This window comes from Mustela erminea, chromosome 6 (assembly GCF_009829155.1).
Source record: "Mustela erminea isolate mMusErm1 chromosome 6, mMusErm1.Pri, whole genome shotgun sequence".
NCBI lineage: Eukaryota > Metazoa > Chordata > Mammalia > Carnivora > Mustelidae > Mustela > Mustela erminea.
This window is the reverse complement of record NC_045619.1, coordinates 68,680,128-68,696,757: the sequence shown is the minus strand read 5'-3', so window position 1 is coordinate 68,696,757 and position 16,630 is coordinate 68,680,128. Positions and strand designations below refer to the sequence as shown.

Genomic DNA, 16,630 nt, shown 5'->3' with positions numbered 1-16,630 from the left:
AAAGTGGGACAAGTAACTAACAACAACAAGAAATCACATTTTACCTAGAGACTGAGTGATGAAGAAACTGGTGCTAAGCCAGTCTGGCTGGGTGAAAGATTTTTTTTCCTATAAAATTCTAGTTCATAACATTTATATCTTATACTCACTGTTACTGTGCAATTGGCCTGCATTGTGATATTTGGAAGGAAGCGGTAAAAAGAGACTGTTTGTCCATTCACATTTTGCTGGAGAATATGACCTCCAATCTCCAGTTCTTTGTCAAGGGAAGAGTTAATGAGTTTCACAAATAAACCCTTGACATTTACTTCAGCTATTTTAATGTCTCCAAGAGCACTAAAAAATAAAGCACAAAACAGATAATCATGTCAAAAAATGGGCAGAAGACATGAACAGACACTTCTCCAATGAAGACATACAAATGGCTATCAGGCACAGGAAAAAATGTTCATCATCACTAGCCATCAGGGAGATTCAAGTCAAAATCACATTGAGATACCACCTTACACCAGTTAGAATGGCCCAAATTAACAAGACAGGAAACAACGTCTGTTGGAAAAGATGTGGAGAAAGGGAAACCCTCTTACACTGTTGGTGGGAATGCAATTTGGTGCAGCCACTTTGGAGAACAGTGTGGAGATTCCTCAAGAAATTAAAAATAGAGCTTCCCGGGGTGCCTGGGTGGCTCAGTGGGTTAAGGCCTCTGCCTTTGGTCCCAGGGTCCTGGGATCGAGCCCCGCATCGGGCTCTCTGCTCGGCAGAGAGAGCCTGTTTCCTCCTTTCTCTCTGCCTGCCTCTCCATGTACTTGTGATCTCTGCCTGTCAAATAAATAAATAAAATCTTAAAAAAAAAATAGAGCTTCCCTATGACCCTGCAATTGCACTCCTGGGTATTTACCCCAAAGATACAGATGTAGTGAAAAGAAGGGCCATCTGTACCCCAATGTTCATAGCAGCAATGGCCATGGTTGCCAAATTATGGAAAGAACCAAGATGCCCTTCAACGGACGAATGGGTAAGGAAGATGTGGTCCATATACACTATGGAGTATTATGCCTCCATCAGAAAGGATGAATACCCAACCTTTGTAGCAACATGGATGGGACTGGAAGAGATTATGCTGAGTGAAATAAGTCAAGCAGAGAGAGTCAATTATCATATGGTTTCACTTATTTGTGGAGCATAAGAAACAACACAGAGGACATGGGGAGATGGAGAGGAGAGGGAGTTGGGGGAAATTGGAGGGGGAGATGAACCATGAGAGACTATGGACCCTGAAAAACAGTCTGAGGGTTTTGAAGGGGCAGGAGGTGGGAAGTTGGGTGAGCCTGGTGGCGGGTATTATGGAGGGCACGTATTGCATGGAGCACTGGGTGTGGTGCATAAGCAATGAATTCTGGTACACTGAAAAGAAATTAAAAAAAAAAGCACAAAGATTATAAGGTAACTTTAGAGAAATGTGTCTTTAGCTCATTTTAAGACCTGAATAATGTGCTTTGAAAGTATAACTTTTACATAGCTGTATATTCTACTGGACACATTCTATATAGAAATGGTGTATTTTATAACCCAAGACATCTGGTTTGATCTGGTAGTTCTGTTTATCTGTGCAACAAAATTATCTCTTTCACATAAAATAATTAAAGTTAAAAAGTGCTGTAGGTGTCAAGGTATAAATACCATAGGAAGATGTGATTATCATTATTTAAATTTCCTTCTATTCATGAAACTATTAAGTAAAGAGAAAGGTAAACCATTTAGATAATTTTTTGATAAAGTTACTGTGAAGATGAATAGTAACTATGTGCTTAAAAGAATTTTGTAAACTTAAAATATTATGCAAATATAAGATGGTAATTTTTCCCTCTAACATGTTGAGAGCCTAGTATGTACCAGGGACTAGGCTAATAAACATTTATATGTTAGCATTTCTCAGAGTGTGGGTCAGAACCTAATAATACATCATTAAATCCTTTCAGTGGGTAATAGCTGTCATTTTAAAAATGAAATTCCAATAATAATAACCATATTTATTATGTGCTGGGTACCTTTTAAAGATTATATCTCTATCTGCACCTTCATACCCCAAATTCCAAAATCCATAAAGTTCTGAAAAATGCCAAAACTTAAAAAAATGCATTTGGTGTTTGATGAGCACCAGGTGTGGTATAAAAGAGATGAATTACTAAATTTTACAGCTAAAACTAATATTACACTGTATGTTAATTAGCTGGCATTTAAATAAAAACTTGGAAAAAAACACATTTGAGACAAATCTAACCTGAATTCCTTTGGTGGCAAAATCTGACCTGAAACTGAGGGTAGTCTATTTATAGTCTTTAATTATGGTTTGTGTGAATTATTCATATGTTTGGCTGTGGACAAACTTATGTTTGATTTTGGATACTTTTCTAAGCCCCGATGGGGTGTTACCTAATATGAGTTGTAGTCATCATATTACTTTCCTGAAATCCCCCAAGTTCTGGATTTTGAAACATATCAAGTCCCCAAATATTTTGGGAAAGGCATTGTGAACTTGTAGATATTCATTCAATTCTCATAAGGCTACATATTTCTTACTGAAAGTCACAGTAAAAAAAAAAAAACAAAAACCCACTAATATTTCATTTAATTCTCACAACAACCCAGTGAGTCAGATACTATTTTTAGTCCCATTTTACAGATAAGAAAACTGAGGTTTAGAAAGATTGTCATGTCCAAGATCACTCAATAAATGTTAGCACTGTTTCTCTGTCTCATTTAATTAGTAAATTTCCAAAGAGGTTTGATGCAACCATTCAAATTGTTTACAGTCTAGATAGTTTGGTAGTTGGGCACAGCTAGAAAACACATGCACACACATGCATATGCATATACACATGTATAGATTGCTGCCACTGAATAAATTGGTCTCCAGCCACACCTCAGCCCTTAATGATTCCCTTAGTAATTGGCAGCAAGGTGTGTGTGTGTGTGTGTGTTAGAAAGTTGTGTGCTTCATAAGCAGAACTAATCTGTTATTCCTTGAACAATGTACAAATCCCTGCCCTCACATCTCCATCCTTACTTTCAGCAAATAATGTCACTGAGAAAACAGGAACATCCGAGAGAAGTGTGTTCCCACTTTCCACTTAGAAGCAGTATCACCCATACCCGCTTGACTTCTTCTCTTTTCAGCCCATCTTGTTTCAGTGGAAGAGGGGCCCTTTTCCCATCTCAAGTGAAACACTTTGTTCGCTCTTCCTCCTGCTACTTCAACAACTCAATCTATTCGTTATTTTCCTTTAACACCACCTCTCCCTCCACACTGCCCCATTATGCCAATGGGCATGTATCCTCAAACTGCTACCGCCTTAAAAAAGCAAAAAAAAACAAAAACAACAAAACAAAACAAAACAAAAAACAAAAAAACAAAACCACAAGCCTCCTCCACCTTCCACTTCATAGTGTTGTTACAACCAAGCTTTGGAAAGACCATGTCATTAATTCCTCACCTCTTACTCCTCAATCCACTACCATCTACTTCTGCCTTAGACCAAGATGATAAACGTCCTCCCAGTTGGTAAACTGAGTGGTAAATTGAATGGTTACTTATTTTTTTACTGAGGTAAAGTTGACACATTATATTAGTTTCATGTTTACAACATAATGATTCGATATTTGTGTACACTGAGAAATGATTGCCACAATAAGTCTAGTTAACATTTATCACCAGACATAGTTATAATTTTTTTCTTGTGATAAAAAAGTATAAAATCTACTCTCTTGCAATCAAATATGCTATACAGTAACTTTTTATTGAAGTATAATTGACACATGATAGCCTATTAGTTGCAGGTGTGCATCATAGTGATTTGATATTTTTATACATTATTAAATCATCCCTGTGATAAGTCATCATTGGCCACAATACAAAGTTATTACAATATTATTGACTATATTACCTATGCTGTACATCAGCATGACTTAGTTTATAACTCAGTTTGTACCTCTTAATTCTCTTAACCTATGTCATCTGCCCCAACCCCTCCCAACTCTAGTAACCAATATCTTGGCTATTGTAAATAGCCTTGTTAATCTCTTTTTTCCTACTTCCTAGCTTTGCTTAAACTTCAACCACAAAGGTTTTATTACAAGACTTGTGACAATTCATACCATTGCATGCTTTACCCACTGTCTATGCAAGGGTTAGTAGTCCCTCTACTTTTTCCCCACATTCCTACCAACACTTGAAATTTTCAGACTTCTTAGTATTTTCAATATAATGGGTACAAAAGGTATCTCATTGTTATTTTAACTTATTTCCCACTGATTATAGTGCAACTGAATAAGCTGTTTATTGGTCACCCAGGTTTCTTCTGTGAATTGTCTATTAAAAATTTTTTCCCACTTCTATAAAGTTGTTTTACATTTTTATGATTGAGTTCATAGTATTTAAATAAAATAGCATTTAAATATATACACATATTTTTAGAAGAACTATGCAGTAATAAAAGAATATTATTCATGTTATTTTAAGTTGCTATAATGGTAATAATTTGTTATGGCAAGAAATAGAAAACTGATAGCCACTTCCATAAATTTTTAAATTGTGTGCCAGAAATGCTGCCAGAGTCTTCTGTCTTCTATTTTTCCAATGAAAAACCACTCCTATACTTCTATTGTTCCTTTAGAGGTAAATTTCCTTTTTCTATGGCTAAGATTTTCCTTATGTCTTCAGTTTTTTCTTTGTTTGTTTAAAGTGGGATTGGAGAGGAGGGACAGAGGGAGAGGATGAGAGAGAATCTTAACCAGATTCCATGCCCAGCATAGAGCCAAAATTAAGAATCTTAACTGACTGAAGCTTAACTGACTGAGGCCACCCAGGCACTCCTCCTATATCTTCTGTTTTAGAAGTTTTTCCAATATGTACCCAGAGGTTTGGGTTTTTATTTTTCTGTCCTTTATCTTTCTGGGAATTGGTAGTGCTTCTTCCATCTGTGTCTTGATGTCTTTCATTAGTTTGGGAAACTTCTCTGCTATATTTCTACCAGTATAGTTCTACCTTAATAGATGTCTCCTCTCCTTAAGTAACTTCAATTACAAGTAAGATAGATTTTTAAAAATCTGTCTCTATTAGTCCTTATGCTTGTTTCTGTTCTTCTACTATCTCTGCAATTCAGCCTGGGTATTTTCCTCTAAGAATGTTTTAGTGCAATAATTCTCTCTTCTGCTACATCAAAATATTGTTAAACACATCTACTTCTGAAATAGTAATTTCTCTTATTGGATTTTTTAGTTCTAGAATTTCCCTTTGATAATTTAATAAGAATAAACCAATAAAATATTTAGTTTCCTATTATATCTTGTCATTTAATTCCTTGAATATTTAACCATTGTTATTTAAAAATCCCTGTCAGATAAGCATAATATCTGCAAGGCATGTTTTTAGCATCCATTTTAACCTTAGTTTTTGGTTAAATTTTATTAGTTGTATGCCTTTTTTTTTTTTTTTTACTTAGTGCCTAGTGTTATGAATTAAAAAAACAACTGCAGAGATAACTTAAGTCTCTGTATAGCATTTTCTCAACCCATACATACAGGATTTACTTTAGCTCTGACAGCTATCTAAGTTGGAGGTAAATTACTTTAATCAAACCAGGTTATGAAGTGTCTTGATGCTTTACTTCAGCTCCAGTTAGGATGGTCTACTTTGAATAAAAATTTGGAATATTTGAATACAAATTTGAAATTTGAAATTTTGAAATTTGAAATTGAAATTTGAAATTCCAACTGAAAACCTGGGTTATCAGTGATTCTCTTTCAGGATAGGCCCCGAATCCCAATTTTTATCACCTGGTCCTATGAAACTGCCAATATATTATTAACTTAAATTAACAACTGTTTTGAGGAGAAAAATGGCTCCAAATGTCAGCCATCACTCTGGGTTTCCTCTTCTAGAAGAGGAACGGTGAGAATAGAAGATGTAAACATCCATGAAATCTCAATGCACACTACTACACTGCTTTCAAAATAGTGTTATAACTTCATACTTTGATTGCATTGTATGAGAATGCCTATTTTGGAGAGTTTCACTTTTGGGTAGTTTACATGCATAGTCTTGTTGGTGTCGATTCCACGTTAAAACATGTTACCCCCCCTAGGGCCTGCCTGGGCCTACTTAGCCATAGTGACTCCATGTTGCCTAGGTAGACATTTTGTTGTTTAATAAAAGCCTCAGCAGTTACTATTCTCGGTTCCAGGTAACTGTTACTAAAACACCACACCTAAAACAAGGTAACTGTTACTAAAACACACACCGAAAAAACAAGGCCAGTTCCAGGTAACTATTACTAAAACACATACCTAAAACAAGGCCATTTTGTTGTTTAATAAACGCCTCAACAGTTACTAGTATCGGTTCCAGGTAACCGTTACTAAAACACACATGTAGGAGACATCCAATCAGCCAAAGCCACATATGTAGATGTCTGTGATTGTGCCCTATAAAAACTAGCCTGTAAGACCAAGGGGTGTCGCTCTCTTCGGAGGCGGCCCTGGCTGGTCAGTCTGACTTCTAATGCTTGGCATAGGATAAAGCCTTACATAACTTTTACTTTGTCTCCGCCTCGTTTCCCTGGCTGGTCAGTCTAACTTCTAATGCTTGGCATAGGATAAGGCTTTGCGTAACTTTGTCTCAGTCTCGTTCCTTTGATAATGGACCCAACAGTCTTTTCTTTTGCATTACCATATGGTTCTTAATAAATTGTGGATATAACATTTTATTCTTTGAAATCTCTAGAATTCCTCTATGTCATCCTTATCCTACTGTTATTGAATTCTCTGTAGTATGTTTTAATTTCTTAAAAAGATGTCTTTTTGTTTCTCAAACTTGCTTTTTTTACATGAGAGATGAGCACTATTTTGAATTTTGCTTTTCAACAGATAAGATCCTAGAATAGTTCAGTTATTTCTTTGTTATTATACATGTAATGGAATATGTATAGTTACTTTAAAAAAATCTTTCATTATTTAAGTGAACTGTTTATTGATCTTAAATTTTTATTTTATATACATAAGAAGAGTAAATTAGCTCATATGAAAGAAAAAATAACATCATCCATATCAGAGCTAGTCACTTCCTTTGCCTTCCTTTTGATATAATTCCAAAAGATATAGAAAATACTTCACATGATACATAGACATTCACAGAAGCAGGGCTATTAAACTGTTATCACACAGACTTTAGTAGTTATCTTTTCCTCTTCCATAAGCCTTCCCATTTTTCTTTAGTAGGAAAGTGACTTGAGACCTCTGCTTATAAGTCATTATTTGATGAGAGTGTAGAGTGATGTAGCAACCATTCTGTCAGGAGTTTTTGCATGGGACTGAATTGTAGAAAGATTGAAGAGATATATGGCTATGTAACCTTTTTTTTTTTTTTTTTTTTAAAACAATGACTTTCCATCATCTGAGACCTGAGTAACTAGTTCTTGGGTTTTTCTTGGTAGATTCGAGCTACTTATCTGCCTTTAGGTTTCTACAACTTTAAAATTTACTAAAATTACCTGTAGAGTTTCGGTTCTTCTAGTATACACCCTGCTAACATTCTCCATACAGATTGGCATCTGTGATCATAGCTGTTGGGGGTCTGGCAAAGGGGTGAGGATTTAAGGACCTTCCAAAGTTTTAAAAAGACAAACTTAGGAAGACTCAGGGAACTTGATTCTGTTCACTGGTATTACAAAAGAAAAGCCCTCGACTGAAAGTTTTGGTAATACTTCCTTAATGTAATGAAGAGGTAAGTTAGTATATCATTATCATCATGTTTTAAAACATCTGAGGGAATAATAAATGGAACTTAGTTTGAATTAGAGTCCTTGGGGAAGATGAACAGATTTTGCTGTGTCCCACAGATTTTGAACAGTTGTGTTTTCATTTTCGTTTATTTCCAAGAATTCTTCAAAATTCTTCTTAAATTCCTGGATGACCCATTCATTCTTTAGTAGGATTATTTTTAGCCTCCATATGTTTGATTTCTTTCCAAATTTCCTACAGTGATTGAGTTTAAGCTTCAACGCATTATGGTCTGAAGTCATTCAAAGCCCTTGTTTCCTTGTTGATCTTCTGCTTAGATCATCTGTCCATTGCTGAGTAGGGTGTTAAAGTTGCCTACTATTATTGTATTATTATCAATGTGTTTCTTTAATTTTGTTATGAATTGGCTTATGTGATTGGCTGATCTCAAGTTAGGGTCATAAATATTTATAATTGTTAGATCTTCTTGCTGGATAGACCCTTTAAGTATGATATAATGTTAGTATTTGGTTTAATATCTAATTTGACTGATATAAGGATTGCTACCCCAGCTTTCTTTTGATGTCCATTAGCATGATAAATGGTTTTCCACTCCCTCACATTCAATTTGGAAGTGTCTTTGGGTCTAAAATGAGTCTCTTGCATACAGCATATTGATGGGTTCTGCTTTTTTAAAATCCAATCTGTTACCCTGTGTCTTTTGATTGGTGCATTTAGCCCATTTACATTCAGTGTAACTATTGAAAGATACAAATTTAGTGCCATTGTATTATCTGTAATGTCACTATTTCTGTATATTGTGTCTGTTTCTTTCTGCTCTATATTACTTTTGGTCTCTCTCTTTGCTTAAAGGATCCCCTTTAATATTACTTGCAGGGCTGGTTAGTGATCACAAATTATTTTAGTTTGTTTTTCCTGGAAGCTTTTTATCTTTCCTTCTATTTTGAATGACAACCTTGCTAGATAAAAGTATTCTTGCCTGTATATTTTTCTCATTTAGCACCCTCGATATATCATATCAGTCCTTTCTTGCCTGCCAGGTCTCTGTGGATAGGTCTGTTCCCAGTCTAAACTTTCTACTTTTGTAGATTATAGACCTCTTGTACTGAGCTGCTTTTAGTATTTTCTCTCTGTCTCTAAGATTTTCAAGTTTCACTATTGTATTTCAAGTTGTTGACCTACTTTTGTTGATTTTGGGGGCTCTCTGTGTCTCCTGGACTTGAATTCCTAGTTTCTTACCTAGATTAGGGAATTTCTCTGCTGTAATTTCCTCTAGGATACCTTCTGGCACACTTCTTCTTCTTCTGTGATCCCAATTATTCTAATATTGTTATGCTTTCTCACCTATCTCTTGAATTCTCCCTTCAGGATCCAATAGTTGTTTATCTTTCTTTTTCTCAGCTTCTTTATTCTCCATGATTTGTCTTATATATCACTAATTTTCTCTTCTGCCTCATTAACCTTTCAGTTAGAGCCTCTTTGATTGAGACTTGTTTTGACTTTAATTCTCTTATTTCTTAAGAAAGGAATTCTCTAGTGTTCTCTAGGCTTTTATTTATTTATTTTTTATGCATTTATTTATGATTTATTTATTTTATAATGTTATGTTAGTCACCATTCAGTACATCATTAGTATTTGATGTAGTGTTCCATGATTCATTGTTTGTGTATAACACTCAGTGCTTCATGCAATATGTGTTATCCTTAATACCCATTACAGGGGTGATCCGCCTTTCCACCACCCTCCCCTCTAAACCCCTCATTTTGTTTCTCAGAGTCCATAGTCTCTCATGGTTCATCTCCCTCCATGTTCCCCCCACTTCATTTGCCCTTCCTTCCCCTATTGTCCTTCATGCTATTCCTTGTGTTCCACAAATAAATGAAACTACATGATAATTATCTTTCTCTGCTTGACTTATTTCACTTAGCATAATCTCCTCCAGGTCCATCCATGTTGATGCAAATAGTGGGTATTCATACTTTCTGATGGCTGAGTAATAGTCCATTATATATATATGGACCACATTTTCTTTATCATTCATTTGTTGAAGGGCATCTCAGCTCCTTCTACAATTTGGCTATTGTGGACATTGCTGTTATAAACACTGAGGTGCAGGTGGCTATCTTTTCACTACATTTGTATCTCTGGGGTAAATACCCAGTGATATAATTGCTGGGTGAAAGGGTAGCTCTATTTTTAACTTTTTGAGGACTCTCCACACTGTTTCCAAAGTGACTGTACCAGTTTGCATTCCCATCAACAGTGTAAGAAGGCTCCCCTTTTCCCACAACCTCTCCAACATTTGTTGTTTCTTGCCTTGTCAATTTTTGCCATTCTAACAAAATGTGTAAGGTGGTATTTCAATGTGATTTTAATTTGAATTTCCCTGATGGCTAAATATGGTTAACATTTTTCATGTGTATGTTAGCCATTTGTAGGTTTCCTTTGGAGACATGTCTGTTCATGTCTTCTGCCCATTTTTTGATTAACTATTTCTAAGTAATTTAATTGGTTTTTTGGGTGTTGAGTTTGACAAGTGCTTTATAGATCTTGAGTACCAGCCCTTTATCTGTAGTGTCATTTGTAATATTCTCCCATTCCATTTGTTGCCTCTTTATTTTGTTGACTGTTTCCTTTGCTGTGCAGAAGTTTTCTATCTTGATGAAGTACTAAAAGTTTATTTTTGCTTTTATTTCCCTTGTCTTTGGAAACACATCTTGAAAGAAGTTGCTATAGCCACTGTTGAAGAAGTTACTGCCTATGTTCTCCTCTAGGATTTTGATTGATTCCTGTCTCACATTAAGGTCTTTCATCCATTTTCAGTTTATCTTTGTGTATGGTGTAAGAGAATGTTCTAGTTCCATTCTTCTGTAGGTAGCTATTCAATTTTCCCAGCACCATTTATTGAATACACTGTACTTTTTCCATTGGATATTTTTTCCCTACTTTGTTGATACCTTGAAATAAACATAACCAAAGAGGTAAAGGATCTATACTCTGAGAACTATAAAACACTTATGAAAAAAATTGAAGAATACACAAAAATATGGAAAAACATTCCAGGCTCATGGATCAGAAAACTAGACATTATGAAAATGTCTATGCTTTCCAGGGCAATCTATACTTTCAATGCCATCCCGATCAAAATACCAATGGCATTTTTCAAAGTACTGAAACAAATGATCCTAAAATTTTTATGGAACTCGAAAAGGCCCTCAATCACCAAGGAAATGTTGAAAAAGGAAAACAGAGCTTGAGGCAGCACAATGCCTGATTTCAAGCTATATTACAAAGCTGTGAATATAAAGACAGCATGGTACTGGCACAAAAACAGACACATAGATCAATGGAACAGAATAGAGAGCCCAGATATGCACCTTCAACTCTATGGTCAAATAATCCTCTGTGCTTTCATCAAGCTCAGTTAGTATCTTAATAATTATTATTCTGAACTCTAGTTCTGATATCTTATATCCATACTCATCAGGTCCCTGGCAGACAGTACTGCCTCTTGTTCTCTTTCTTGAGGTGAGTTTTTCCATCTTGTTATTCTGTCTTGCAGAAAATTGTTGCTTTTCTATTTGTAGAGTTGCAGCTACTGTTTACTTAGATCTCCAGTTGAATTTGCAGGTGTTAAGTATGATTTGATAGCTATCTAGCTGAGTTCCTGGGACCAGACAAAACTACTCCTACTCCTACTCCTACTCCTCTGCCATCTTGGATCCCTCACCACTAAACAAATTTTAAAAACAAGTCCCAAAAGACTCAAACTATTTCTAAGTAATTTAATTTCATCCCAGAACAAACCTCAAGAATATTTTTAGAAATACAAAGGTATTCCAGCACTCAAATAACCTAAAAACGTCAACTTCTGGCATTTAATAAAAAATTACCAGATATGTAAATAAGTTGAATACAACTCATAATAAGGATAAGTAAAAATAAAAATTGATCAAAATTGATCCAAAATGGACAAAGATGTCAAAAATAGAAAAAAAAGCAAAGTCTTTGTAACTATAATTGGTATAGTATATACAAAATCTAGATGAAAGATTGAACATGATTGTGACATAGCTGAAGTAAAAATACAATAGATGGAATTAATAAGATTAGTCCTGGCAATAAAAATATTAGTGAATTTGAAGACATAGCAATAGGTATTATTCAAAATGAGAAACACAGAAGAAAAAAAAGACTAAAAAAGAATAGAACATTAGTGAATTGTGGGATAACTTCAAATGGCCTGGAACATGTGTAATTGGACTCTCTAAAGTAAAAGATAGGGACAAAATATTTTAAGAAACAATTACCTAAAATTTTCTATAATTTTAAAATTTTAAGTCTATATATCTGCAAATCATGGAAGCTCAACAAAGTCCAAGTATAGAATTCCTGAAGAAAGTTACACCAGGCACATCATAATCAAATCTTCCAAAAACAGCAAGAGAAAAAAGATTAATCACATAGAAGGAAACCACTATAATACTGTAGGTGAATTTCTCAACAGAAACTGTGTACACCAGGGGAAACAGGATAGTATATTCAAAGTACTGAAAGAAAGAATTGCCAACCAGATATACTGTATCTTGCAAAGCTATCTTTTAAAAGTGAAAGAGAGATAAAGCATTTCTCAAAGAAACAAAAATGGAGTTTTTCAACCATTAAAACTGCTTTACAATAAATGCTTAAAGGAGTTCTTCAAATGGAGTTAAAAAACAAACTAAACAGGACACCTGGGTGGCTCAGATGCTTAAGAGTATGCCTTTGGTTCAGGTCATGATCTCCAAGTCCTGGGATTGAGCCCCATGTTGGCCTTCCAGCTCAGTGGGGAGTCTGTTTCTCCATCCCCCTCTGCTTCTCTCCCTGCTTGTGCTCTCTCTGTCGTTCTCTCTCTCTTAAATGAATAAATAAAATCTTAAAAAAAAAAAAAACCATCCACACTAAACGCAACAGGAACATATGTGGAAGTATAAATCTCAGTGGCAAATGTGTATATCTATATATCTATTTCTCTCTCTATATATACAAAATAATATGACACTTGAGGTTGTGCACAAATTACCAATAATCAAACATAAAAGTTAAAACAAAAGTATTTAGAATAACTATAAATATGAAAATTTGCAAAGGATTCACATTATTTAAAAAAGCCAATTCTGGTTTAAAGAACATAAAGTGTATGTGAGGTAAAAGTGTAGAATTTTTATATTGAAATGAACTTAAGTACTTATGAAATCAAAAAAGACAGTTAAAGCTGTGAGAAGATCAATACAAGCATTATGATAACCAGAAAATCCCTATAAATTCCATTACAGAAATTTATCAAATAACAAGACAGAGAGGAAGAAAGGAACAAAGGAACTGTGAAAACAAAACAATGAACAAAATGGCAATACCAAGTTTTTAATCTATTGATAGTAATTTTAAATGTAAATGGGTTTTAAATATAAATGGGTTAAATTCTCCAATCAAAAGGCATAGAATGGCTGAATAGATCAAAACAGAAAACAATATCCAGCAATGTACTGTTTATAAGAGGCTCATTTTAGATATAAGGACACACATAGGTTGAAAGAAAATGGATAGAAAAAAATATACTTCATGCAAATGCTAAACAAAATAAAGTAGAGGTAGCTATACTTGTATCAGATAAAAAGACGTTAAGTAAAAAATTGTCATTCTTAAGACCTTTATATAAAGGTCTTTGATAAAAGGTTTGGTTCAACAGGAAGATGTAAAAATTGTAAATATTTATCTACCCAACATCAGAGGACCAAAATATATAAAACAAATATTGACATAGCTAAAGGGAAACAATGACAACATTACAATAATAAGAAATTTTATAACCACATTTTCATAATAGACAGAATATTGAGGGTAGAAAATCAATAAGGAAACAGCTAACTTGAATAACTCAATAGACAAAATGGATATGTCTATTATACAGCCACCCTACAGTGGCAGAATACACATTCTTTTTTTTTTTTTTAAAGATTTTTATTTATTTATTTGACAGAGAAATCACAAGTAGTTGGAGAGGCAGGCAGAGAGAGAGAGAGGAGGAAGCAGGCTCCCTGCTGAGCAGAGAGCCCCATGCGGGACTCGATCCCAGGACCCTGAGATCATGACCTGAGCCGAAGGCAGCGGCTTAACCCACTGAGCAACCCAGGCGCCCCAGAATACACATTCTTCTTGAGCACACACAGAGTATTCTCCAGGATAGATCACATGTTAGGCCACAAAATAAGTCAACAATTTAAGATTAAAGTCATCCCAGCTATCTTCTCAAATGACAGTGGAATGAATCTAGAAATCAATAACAGAAAACAAGAAAACTCATGAATACATGGAAATTGAACAACACATTCTTAAATCACCATTGGGTAAAAGACAAAATCAATGGGTAAAAGCTTTTCTAGGATCCAGAACAAGGCAAGGATGTTCATTCTCACCATTGCTATTCAACATAGTCCTCGAAGTCCTAGTCAGAGCGATCAGGTTAAGAAAAAAAATTAAAGATGATCAAATGAGAAGAGACATAAATTACAGCTATTTGCAGATGACATGATCATATATGTAGAAAATCCTAAAGACACTACAAAAAGCTCTTAGAAAAAAAGAATTAGGTAAAGTTGTACCTGCAGAATCAACATGCAAAAATCAGTGGAATTTCTGCACACTAATAATAAACTAACTAAAACAGATATTAAGAAGAAAATAATCTCACTTATATTAGCAATAAAAAGAATAAAATACTCACATATTAACTTAACCAGAGAGGTAATAGACTTGTACACTGAAATTGTACTATATATTGACTATAATATTGAAAACTTATACACTACAAAATATTGATGAAGAAAATTTAAAAGCCAAAATAAATGGAAAGACATTGCATGTTCATAGTCTGGAGGAACTAAATTGTTAAAATGCTCATACTACCCAAAGTGATCTATAGATTCAATGCAATGCCTACCAAAATACCAAAGACCTGTGTGTGTGTTTTACAGAAGTTGGAAAAACAACTCAAAATTCATATGGAACTACAAAAGACCCCAAATAGACAAAGCAATCTTGAGCAGGAAGAAAAAAGCTGGAGGTATCCCACTTATTTACCTCAAATTATATTATAAAGCTAAAGTAATTAAGACAGTAAGGTACTGGCATAAAAATAGACATATAAACCAATGGAACAGAATAGAAAGCCCAAAACAAACCCATGCATAAAAATTATGGTCAACTGTTCTTCAACAAGAGTGCCAAAATTACACAATGGGGAAAGGATAGTTTCTTCAGTGAATGTTGGAAGACTGATAGCCACATGTAAAAGAATGAAATTGGACCCCTATGTCACAGCACATACAAAAATTACTCAAAATGGGATAAGACTTGAAACCATAAAGTCATAGGAGAAAAAAAGAGGGGGGAAATCTTGCTATTGGTATTGATAGTAATTTCTTAGGTACAACACCAAAAGCACAGGCAACAAAAGTATATATAAATAAGGGGGATTACATTAAACTAAAAAACTTCTGCACAGAAAAGGAAATAGTTAACAAAATGAAAAAGCAACCCATAGAATGAGAAAAATATTTGTAATCCATATATCTGATAAGGGTTAATAGCCAAAATATATAAGGAATTCATACATTTCTTCAGCAAAAAAGCAAATAACTTGATTAAAAAATAGCAAAGGACCACAATAGAAACTTTTAAAAAGAAATTCAAATGTTTAACAGGTATATGAAAAGGTGTTCAACAACACAAATTGCCAGAGAAATGAAATCAAAATCACAATGAGATATCACTTCATACTTGTTAGGATGGCTATTATCAAAAAGAAAAGATGGGGTGCCTGGGTGGCTCAGTCTGTTGAGCTTCTGCTTCAGCTCAGGTCACGGTCTCAGTGTCCTGGGATAGAGCCCTATGTTGGGCTCCAGCTCAGTGTCGAGGCTGCTGCTTCTGCTCCCTCTCCCCCCTGCTCGTGTGCTCTCTATTAAATTAATAAATAAAATCTTAAAAAAAAAGAAAAAACTATAAGTGCTGGTGAGGATGTGGAGAAAAAGGAACACTTGTACTGTTGGTGAGAATATAAATTAATAAGGCCATTATGGAAAACATACAGAAGTTCCTAAAAAATTAAAAATATAACTATCATATGATCCAGCAGTCCCACTTCTGGATATATATCCAAATTAAATGAAATGAGGATCAGGAAGAGTTACTGCACTCTCATGTTCATTGCAGCATTATTACAATAGTCAAAATATGGAAACCGCCTAAATGTCTTCAATCGATGAATGGGTATAGAAAATGTCACACACACACACACACACACACACACACACACACACACACACAGAAATATTCAGTTTTTAAAAAGAAGGAAATCCTGACTTCAATATGGATATATGACAACATGGATAGAACTGGAGGACATTATGCTAAACAAAATAAGCATGATACAGAAAGAAATATTGTATGATCTTGATGGTGCTTGTTGCTAGAGACTGGGGGAGGCAGAAATGGGATTATGTGGTTCAAAGGGTACAAACTTGCAGTTAAGCAAAATGAGTAAGTTCTAGAGATCTAATGTAAAACACAGTGACTATAGTTAATGATACTTGAAAATTGCTGAGAAGATAGATCTTAATGTTCTCACCACACACACCATAAAGATAATTATGTGAGGTAATGGATGTGTTAACTAACTTAATGGCAATCCTTTCACAATATATAAGTATCAATTCATCATGTTGTACACCTTAAACTTACATGATATTATATGTCAATTACATCTTAATAAAAAACCAAAAAGACAAATAAAAT

At 34.5% G+C, this 16,630-nt stretch overlaps 1 protein-coding gene across 18 annotated transcripts in view; it reads right to left on the bottom strand.

The window, feature by feature from the left end:
• Positions 1-16,630, bottom strand: part of LMNTD1 (lamin tail domain containing 1) — a 488,007-nt gene that overhangs the window by 26,796 nt on the left and 444,581 nt on the right. For all 18 annotated transcript variants that reach the window (XR_004286888.1, XR_004286887.1, XR_004286886.1 and 15 more), the window contains one exon: positions 150-336. Coding sequence is in view for 14 of the 18 variants with exons in the window: in XM_032347618.1 (XP_032203509.1) it covers positions 150-336 (187 nt within the window). In the remaining 4 variants the exon portion in view is untranslated. The remainder of the gene's footprint in view (positions 1-149; positions 337-16,630) is intronic.